At 44.0% G+C, this 10,265-nt stretch overlaps 1 protein-coding gene across 1 annotated transcript in view; it reads right to left on the bottom strand.

The window, feature by feature from the left end:
* Positions 1 to 548: 548 nt before the first annotated feature.
* The window catches only part of SFMBT2 (Scm like with four mbt domains 2), a 161,715-nt gene continuing 151,998 nt past the window's right edge, over positions 549 to 10,265 (bottom strand). Inside the window, exons 18-21 of the mRNA XM_006016323.3 lie at positions 9,994 to 10,166; positions 7,950 to 8,198; positions 7,651 to 7,779; positions 549 to 5,543 (exon numbers count right to left, since the gene is read on the bottom strand). Coding sequence (XP_006016385.1) covers positions 5,403 to 5,543; positions 7,651 to 7,779; positions 7,950 to 8,198; positions 9,994 to 10,166 — 692 coding nt within the window. The 3' untranslated portion in view covers positions 549 to 5,402. The remainder of the gene's footprint in view (positions 5,544 to 7,650; positions 7,780 to 7,949; positions 8,199 to 9,993; positions 10,167 to 10,265) is intronic.

Raw genomic sequence — 10,265 nt, 5'->3', positions numbered from 1 at the left:
TCCAAAGCCCATTCTTTCCACTGATTTTATCTGGCTTTGAACCAAGTCCTTTGTGAAGAACAAAAACTCCTTTTCTAGTAGGGCAGCTACTTTGTTGAATGATATGGAAAAAAAAGGGTGAATATGAATTTAAAAAAAATCCATTGCTCTATATTAAAAAAAATCATATCAAATCCTAGTGCTTAAGGCATTTTGCTGATCATGGAAAGCATATTTCTTGGCTTGGGGAAATAGATGTATGAGACCAAGCTTTGCACTATGCAGCCCTAAAATGGAGATCTTGAGGCTACTTTAACCCACACATAATAAAGCTGGCTTTTATGGCACTCAGTACTAGTGTGCGTTTCCTTTTCCTTCAGCACTTGAGTTTTACCTGCAAAGAAAAACACGCTCCACATTTTTTTCCGAGCTCGCTGCCTTGAGAAACAAAGAACATTTGAAATGCCCTGACATTTCTGAACTCCAGGAAATTATAATGGTAAGTGACCTGACTTTTTTTTTTTTTTTTTTTTAACTGAAGTGCTGTAGACCTGGAGCTCCAAAATGAAAAGGCTCAGAAAACAACAAGGCTTGCTTTTTCGGTGAGTAAATACTGACTGACGGGGCCAGCTGGCTTTGAAAGAGCTTGTGTCAGGTTTGCTGACTTTCGGATCCAAAGTCGTTTCAGAATAAATGCAAATTGCAATGAGACAGATGTCATGCGAGTTTGGTGCCTCTCTCCCCTGGCTGTACTTGCTTTGGCGTTTTTGTTAATCCTAAATACCTTTGCGCATCAGCGTCTTGACAGTACATTGCAGACAGTATCACGGCATGTCCGACACCATCTCAATGAGAGCCCAGTCCTGGAATGATCCTCACTAGAAAGACTGAATGCCACCAATTTCCATTGATTTCAGTGAGCATTCAGCACCCTCAGGAGGTAGTTTGCAGCTTGCTGGGGGAGTCCTTCAGGCACCAGTACCTGTCTAATAAAGCTCAAATTCAGCTCCCGGAACCAGACATCAGTGCTTGAAAGCCATGATGCCCATCAGAGGTGACAGTGGCCAGTGTTTGCTTACAGCTAACAAGCTGAATGGTGAAAAGTGCGTGCCCAGGTGATGGATGGTGGGCAGCATGTGGGAAATGCTTGGAATATGGAGAGATCAAGAGGAAGAAATCTCATTCTGGAGCAAGGAAGTGTATAGGAGAGGAGGAGGACAGGTTCTCACCTGGTTGATAGTGGAGGGAAACGGGAGCTGGATTTACCCTGAGGGGATGGAAACTTCTCCTTCCAGTTCTAATAGTTGATCTAAGTTGGTGGAAGGAGATAGGTGCATAGCAGCACAGGACCACGGCCATGCCTGGTGCAGAGCATTTTAAATAGCTTAGTAAAACTCCACAAAATAGAGCTCCAGGCCTACATCTCAGAAGCTGGATTCCTCCAAGGAGACACCAAAATGGTGCAGAGCTGCTGTTAGTCTACCTGAATGGGCCAAGCACAGTGCTGACTTGAATGCACCGATTCAGCACAAGTACCCTGGGGTTCCCATCCCAGCTCTGAGTTGGCCCCAAGGACTGCGGCAGAGAGATGACCATCCTGTTCCTTGGCCAGAAGGAAAAGCCTTGCTGGTAATCAGCAATGGTTCTAGCTTTGGCCACAGTAATTTCATACCCTGAACCTTTTCATCCTGGAGACAAAGAAAACACACCGTCATTTATCTTGCCCCTACTCTCAGGACCAAATCCAGATGCGATATAACAAGATGCAGCTTCCTGAATATGATGGGAATCTGTTCCTTATTATCCCAGCTCTGAATTTGACTCTATACACATAGGATAAAAATGCTTCTTTTTACCGATTACTTTTTTTTTTTTTTTTTTTTATGTAGCAAAGTATATCAGCATTTCACCCTAATGAGTTCTGTGTTTCAAATGTCTCCTTAGAAATGCATTATTCTAAAATCTTGTTAATTTTCTGGATCTGGGATTATGCACCGGAAGGAGCATTCAGATCGTTCTGATCTCGGCTTGAATCTTTAAGTGACAATGTGAGCACATTGTTCAATTTAACTGCCTGCCATAGTTTTCTTTTACATAAAAAAAATTGGGTAGGAGATTCAGCGCTACTTCTCTGGAAGGCAATTAGAACAGCAGACTGCATCTCTTTGATCCCTTCCCACTCGCTATTTTAGGTGTCACTATAATAAAGCATTTGCCACTGAGGCCAATTCAAGGTAATTTTAGAATAAAGACTTGAGGTCACAGCTCTCCAAAAGGAACAGAGAAAAATAAATGAAGGGATATTTAAAAAGAAAGGAAGAAAAAAAAAAAAACACAGAGGGAGGGGGGAGCAAAAGCCTGGAGAGCTTTACAGTCTGCATAAGCTACAGTCAAAGCGGGTTTTTTTGTTTTTTTTGCTAGCTGTGGTTTTAAACATGATTAACCTTTCTGATTCTTGTTAATAGAAGGAAAAAACAATCAGTAAGAGCTCCGCTTGTTATTTCCATAAGGTTGCATATCACTGCCCAAAGCTGTGTGCCCCCTTTGCTACGTCAAAACTGAGCCTGGAGATGGTCCCGAATATAAAGCAGGCAGCCACGTGCACTCCAGTTCAGTCTTCCACAAGTATTTCGGTGGCACCAAAATGATTATCCATGTTGAGAAAGTAACAGGAACCACAAATGCATTCAATTCCTTTGATGACCCCTGGGCCAGATTATCCGGCGAGCGTCAAAGGAGCAGAAGGCAGATGGATCTGCCCTGCAGAGACCTGAACCTGCATCAGGGCACAGCCACCTCCAGGCCAGGCAGACATGCTCAGCACCTTTTCCATTTCCCTTACCGGGCCCCGGTGTCTGGGCCGATTCTAGTGTTTCTTCAAGAGCATACAGTGTCTCGGAGATGTACATATGTGTCTATATATGAACAACACGTGAGCTGCTTTAATTTAGGACAGTGACTGGGTGGAAGTTGCCAGGGAGAGTATGATGTCCCTGATGTCCACTGGACTAGAGAAGAGAAGCTGAGCTTTTCTGGGGGAAATTTTAAAAGGGAAGGTGGGCATTTAAACTCACTGGCATCTTGAAGGGTTCACCAAAAATCATCAGCACAACCGCAGTGATTTAGCATGCTGTTAAACACCCCATAGGATTCCCAATGCAAAACCCACTGCCCGTTGTCTCAAAGGACAACTTAACCCTTAATCATTTGTTTTCTGGTGAAACAAAAACCTCAGCACAGGAGCAGCCGCTTTATTCCCTTCCTTTAAATAAAGATCATTTAAATCTTACTACTAAGATCTTGTGAACAAAGGAAGTATACGAGTTTTACTGAAGCCAACTGAAGTATTGTGGGACCTGGTCTAACCTGCAGCAACTCGTATTGAATTTGTATTCAAATGTCAGAAGAAGGCAATTCACTGGGAGCAGACTCAACCAGGCAACCCGTTATTATAGCGGCACATTATAAAGATGCCTTGAAAAGCTTTATGGTCCCCTGAATCGATCCTTGCATAAAGTATTCTCCGAAGTGAATTCTGGTCCACCAGAGTCTGTAAAGGGTATTTCAGAAGCATTATACAGCACCAATAATTCACACAATTAACAGAGTCATCAAGAAGAAAATGGATATGGCAGAACCAACCAGCTCTAATCTGCGAATGCCCGGTCGTTTAGCTGAGCACATCCAGTCTGCAGGATTATCAGATCCAAGTCAGTGGGCAATGAGAGAGTGAACACAAGCAAAATGGCTTTTTAAAAAGCGGGGGTAAGAAAAAGGCATTGAAACCAACAGATTCTGTTGAAGTAACATTCGAGCTCTGAGCTAACTGGGCAAAAGCAAAGACATGTAGAATTCAGGGTAAAAAAATCACGTCTCACATTAGAAAGGGTCCCTGGAGACTCTGACCTGGCATCCTGACAAGGCTACGCTAGATTTCTGTAACAAATCCAAAACTCTGAGTCCACTGAAGTTGCAGATCACAGGCCTATTTATAGTTTCAGAGGAAACCATGCAAAAACAACCAAAAAAAAAGTCCGTGGTTTCCTCTGAAGCTAGGAAAAAAAAACTCAGTCACAACCACCGAGTTTGCCTTTTTGGGGAGCTCCGCTTGAAACTCATCTTCGAAATAAAACTCAGCTTCTGTTCTTGCTCGGGGTAGAGTTATTAGGAGGGTATAACACCATTGACTTCAATGGACTTCGTTCCTATTCCTATCACGAGCCATGCTGAGCCAAAGTCCATGCATTTCACACAGCTCTTTAACACGGCCACATGGGCACTCAGGGCCAGGTTACCCGGTACCTTTCGGATGCTTCGCATGTCTCCATTGACACAAAACAGTGCAAATCCAGTTTAACCAGGGACAGCAGCACAGGGCATCTGGTGAATCTGGCTCTTTGTATGCTCAGGAACAAAAGGGTGTGCTAGGCTAAATCCTCAGCTGGTATAAAACAATGCAGATCCTTTGCGGAACATTTTCTGATCTTTTTTACACCAAAGTCAACCCAGGAGATTCAGTTGCCTTCAATGGATTTAACCAGGTTCGGCCTAGATCAGCATTTACTCCAAAATCTCATCCTTCCACCTGAATTCCCTGTTGTGTAGGCGTCCACCATTAGACCTTTAACGTTACTTGGAGATAATTGAATGGGCTTTAGTATAAAATATTTCATGCATGTTCCATTACAAGAATGAAGAACTGTACAGGTCCAATCACAGAGAAAATCAGAATATTGTACATAACTCTACCAGGTTTGGGAAGCGTTACTGGGCACTACCTTTTGCTGTACCCCTTGAAGTTCACTGAATTTTTTTCTGATAGAGAGCACAGCTGGGATTCCCCTTTATCAACTGCTTGCTAAGACATTACACGGCGTATCACGGCTCTAATGCTTTCTTTGCAGGCCTGAATAAAGCACATTGATCATTACGATCAAATCTGCAGTAAACCGTGGATCACTAAAAATGATCACTCACATTTCAATATGAAAGAAGTGTGTCAGTTCATGACGGAGATCATTTATGTCCAGAAATTGACCTAGACACACCATAATCAGCTGGGAATGTTTGAACGTTATCCCCCATGGAATGTGTTTGCCGGTTGTAGGAAAACTTGTTTTATTTTCTCTTTTACTAAAAAAAAAGAAGACAAACCTTCTGCTCTCTTACAGCCTTGCTACACTACAATATCGCATGTGCGGACAGGCTCCCAAGAAGAAATGCCAGCGATATACCAATGTGCTTCACAAAACTGGAACTACTCATTCAGATTGTTTTGGGGGGTTTTTTGTTTTTTACAGAGAGCTTCTCGGTGTTTCGGCTTCCACAGGCTTACGAGAGCAGGGCGGGGAAAAACCCAAATGAGCTGTAATGTTTGAAAACCAGTGAGAAAAGCCCAGAAGGCAATGCAAGGAGCGGCAGAGTCAGTTGGCATATTGTGCATAGAAAGCAACTTTTACTCGCTCAATCTGGTGGCACAACTTGATGGCTGGGCCAAGTTTCAGCTCCATGCATTCTTGCACGGTCGGCAGGGTCAGCAGCAGAAGCGCCTGGCCATCAATGTCCTGGGAGGAAACAAATAACATGTTGTTGCTTTTGGTTGAGAAAGGCTGAGCAGGAAAGGGCAGGGACAAGAGGTTTGGCTTCGGTGCATCTAAGACTGGATGACAGCCATTCTGAGTAGCACTGGAGTACTGTAAGGGGTGACAGCCATGCACCAGGCACTTGAATTAGTATTTGTTTCAGTAGCACCTAGGGACCCCAAAAGAGCTTGACTGAGCTACAGACACATAGGCCCCTGCTCCAGACAACTCACACTCTATATAGACAGAGGTGGAAGAGAGGGGAGCACAACTACCACTATTTTACAGAGGAGGAATTGAGGCATAAAGAGGCATTAGATCAGGCATGGGAAGGAGCTAAACTTAGAAATTCAGTCCTGCTCTAGGCTTTCAGCACTGGGCCATCCTCCTTGAGCTAGGGGGTTTACCGACCCTAGGAGATGATAGGGTCGGTAAACCCCCTAGCTCAAGGAGGATGGCCCAGTGCTGAAAGCCTAGAGCAGGACTGAATTTCTAAGTTTAGCTCCTTCCCATGCCTGATCTAATGCCTCTTTATGCCTCAATTGGGGCATATGCCTCACTGGGCCATCCTCCTCCTTATCTACACTGCTGTGGCCCATAATCTGGAAGGGAGACCTTGAAGAAGTAATACACCAGTTCAAATCATGCCCCATTCAGTCCTGAGTCTCTCCAGTGGCTAAGAGCAGTGTTATTTGTGCGGTCGCCACCTGTCCACAGCACAAATAGCTGTGAGGACGGCATGAAAATTCATTCCAGCAATAATAACAACTCATGCTTCTTGGTCTGGATTGAAGCCACCCGTGGGATGTTTCTACAGCTCTTTACAGAGTTCTCTCGGACACCCTGAATGCAAACTATGTGGGTTCCTGACTCTTAGGAGCAGGGACCCCAACATCCCACGTGTGAGACTTTTGGACTGTTTCCACCATATTCCTTCCTTGGTGCCACTAGTTAATTAGGAGACCAATTCTTTAAAGAGACAGACTGAAACATAAATAAGAGAGATATGATCATAATGAGGAAAAACAGGTGAATCAAAGTGTGTCAATGAGAATCATTAATGTCATAATCAAGTCCTCAAGAACTCCCTAAACATAGTCAATACACATGGTAAGCGCTCCTCTGATTAGGAGATCCTACTTGGGGGTGCCCTCTTTGAAACGACCTGTAGCCTGAGAGCACCAGGAGCTGCATGGCAGGTAATAAGCAAGGCCAAAACATTGATGGCTTTGGCTGATTAAAGATCCCACAATATTTTTGGTAAGAGTCAGAGTCTTAGCTTTCATGTCCTGGCAACGTTCTTGGCTGGCTAATAACTGATGTCCTTGTGATGCCCCTTCATTCTGAACTGGATAGTGGTAAATGTTATTAGTGGAGAAATGACTGATTACTTATAATTATAAGTGCCCATGCTGCTTTGAGATGAAAGGCACTATTTGTTTGATCTCCAGAAATGCTGAGCTCCTGCATGCTGCTTTGTCTTAATTGGAAGCACTTGGCACCTTCTGAAATGGGGACACTTTCCATGGCTCCAAAAGAATTAGGGGCCAGATTCTCCAAGGCACTTAAACACCTGACTCCCACTGCTTACAGTGGAAGCAGGTGCCTAAATACCTTTTCAGGAAACTCACCTTTGTTTCCAACTGTCCCCTCCTAATATGTTGTAAGTGAAGTTAAACCGCGGTAGTTTACCCAGTTTTATTCATTCATTGGGCTGTCTTTCACAGTGGCATAAGCATTTTTTCTGTGCATGCCCTCAGTGACAGAGCTCAGACGGGAACCTAGATCTTTTGTTTCCTGGTCCAGAGCTATAATCTCATTAGGGTGAAATAATACCCCCTTGTGCAGAGGGGCCAGTACATGACCCTGTACCAACTAAGTGCCACGTAAGCCTCCTGTTAAGGACTTACATAGGATGTAAATGGTGGTGTCTGGGCCTCACACTGATGCCCTGCTGAAGGATGAATTTTACCCTTAATGAACAGGAAAGATGCAAGTCTTCCTCTATTTCACAGACTCGTGTGATGTGAATAAGCATGCGAATACCCAGCTGCCACTAAAAAAAAAATAGCAAGGTGAAGCAGTCTACCTGTTCCTGAAATATCTTGGCTAGGGGAGCGCAGTCTGTCAGTTTGATAAACCTCACCACGTCAGTCACTGTCCACTCCAATGGGTTGCTGTCCAGAATGAGTTTTTCTTCCTCCTCTTGCTTTATTTCCTGCAAGACCCAAAGCATTTGTAAAGAAAAGGGCACTACACTCAAAACTACTCATCTGTGAAGCATGTAGTGCTCTCTTCAGATGGCTAGCACTCAACACCTAAGGTCATGTCAACGGAAAAAAATACTGCTGTTAAAATGGGAACGAAGTAGTTTGCTAGAAGACTCACTTCCTTGACTTGAGTGCACTTCTCCTGTTCACTGTATGAGAGAGACGGTGTTTTCCGGCTCCTTCTCGCTCTCTCAATGGGAGGAGGCCTGTCCGACTCGGTGCTGCTTCGTAATGTCATGGCTCTCCTCGGTCTGGCTGACGGGACCTCGGCCGAGGAGGTGTCTGTCTGGTCATCCCGTAGTTCTGAGCTGGTTTCTTCACTCCCTGTCTCATCTTCCATAGCATCTGGCTCCTCCTCTTCACTTTCCTATGGTGGCATAGGTACAGAAACATCACTGTGACACAGGACTGAACACAACTACACATTTCCTTCTGCACATTAAAAGACATCAGATCAACTTCTATTCGCCCATCAAGTTCAATAGTGAGTCACACCGGTAGCTTCAACTGAGTTACACCATGTTTATCACAGTGGCATGTCACTTGAGCCCCATATTTAGGTTCTGTTACAACACTTTATAGGGAAACAATTTTTTCCACTCTCGTATCAATTAAAACCATCTCTTGTTTTGATACGAACGTTCCTTCCCAGCGAGCGCACCTCGAGCCCTGCAGCACCGCACAGGGGCAGGAGACCTGGAAAGTGAAACTGATTAGAAAAAATGAAACTGACGAGTCCTGCATTTTTGGTGTTCTGTTTTGTTTTGACCTTCTCTCGGCTTCAGCAAAGAGTTTCAGCACGTGCTGATGATCTTTGCCATTCCTAACATAATTAGCATTACAAGCAGCTGTCTGAGCTCCTCTATAATCCAGCACATAGGCTTTCACCCAGGTATTCCTGCATCTGGCTGAACAATTGAGTTAAAACAGATGGCCATGGGGTGGGCGAGAATTCGCTTTGTAGTTCCTTGTGTCAGGTAGGGTGTGAAAAGCTTCGAGACACCCTACCTGACACCGTTATGCCCCCAAACTCTTACCTGTAGATAAGACCTTGTATATGAGCTAAGTTTGACTCATACACATGGTCCCCCTGAGTTCAAAGAGGCTACCTATGTCTAAAGTTGAGCATGTTCATAAGATCTTATCCTCGTGCTGTGTCACATGGCTTTGAGTCAAAGCATGATTTACAACTGACTTAGTCAAATCTGTTCAAAGGCCTGGGTGATGCTCTCATTTCGGCTTCTAAGAGGTTTACTTGGGCTGGCTTAAGTCAGTTAGAAACAGATTTAAATTAACCCAAGCCCAAATGAAATCAAAATGAGTGGCCACATCAGAGCAGTTAAACTAAACCAGTGAAAGTTGGTGCACAGACAACGTTTACGTCTCTGAAGGAATGAGACTTTGGATGGCACAATGTGTAGCACGGGAACTTTGTCTCAAAGCTCCTAGAGTATCTTTAGATATTAAACTAAATGACAATTAATTAGGAGAGCACTAGAACTCATGCTGCCTCCAGAGCAACCTATAAACGTCCACTCTCCATTTAGAGACGAGGTTCTTTGGGTGAATCTGATATCTTTTATTAGACCAACTTAAATAGTTGGAAAACAATTATTAAGCAAGCTTTCGGGTTCAACAACCCTTCGTCAGGCTAAGGAAGTTGTTTTCCAACTATTTAAGTTGGTCTAATAAAAGATATCAGATTCACCCAAAGAACCTTGTCTGCCTGTGTCCTTAGACCAACACGGCTACAGCCTACACCCCTGCACTCTCCGTTTATAGTTTCTTGCTATGTGTATTGCCATAGCACCTAGCAGCCTTAATCATGGACTGGGACACCCCACTGTGCAAGGGGCTGTGCAAACAAAAAGCCCATCTCTGCCCAAAAGAGTGGCCTCAGACAGACAAGGAAGCACAAGGAATCAGTAAGGCTGTATCAGTCCACAAGGCAGGCAGTGTTCTCAGCACAAGAGATGCCTAACCACTGTCACATTTTTTGCTGGCAACACAGCAAGGCAGAGTCTTAAGAGGGAGGTTTATGGAAGCAGCAAGACAGAAGAAAGCATCAAGGTGCTCATTTGAAAATGTATGTTTTTTAAAGTCAATGCCATACACTACAGGATGCTTTAAAACATAGTGAAAGAGCCAACTCCTGCATGTACCTCTGCAGACCCTGCAGTGTTAAAATCAGCAGTCGATGACCTCCTCTTCTTCTGCACAAAAATGGATTTCCGTCTTTTTCTGCGCCTTGCAGGCTTGATGTGTCCACTCTTCAAGTTGTTGTTTTCCCCAATTGGTGGCTTAATGATTTTTTTCCTCTTCCCATAATAATAGGCTAGAGGGGGAATAAAAACCTAACACATTAAAAATATAATTGCCAAGAAACTGAAGCCTTGGCTTACTCTATGCTATTCATCCTACATGTTAGGCTCCT

This window comes from Alligator sinensis, unplaced genomic scaffold, assembly GCF_000455745.1.
Source record: "Alligator sinensis unplaced genomic scaffold, ASM45574v1 scaffold268_1, whole genome shotgun sequence".
NCBI lineage: Eukaryota > Metazoa > Chordata > Crocodylia > Alligatoridae > Alligator > Alligator sinensis.
The sequence above is the reverse complement of the archived record's forward strand: the minus strand, read 5'-3'. Positions and strand labels throughout refer to the sequence as shown.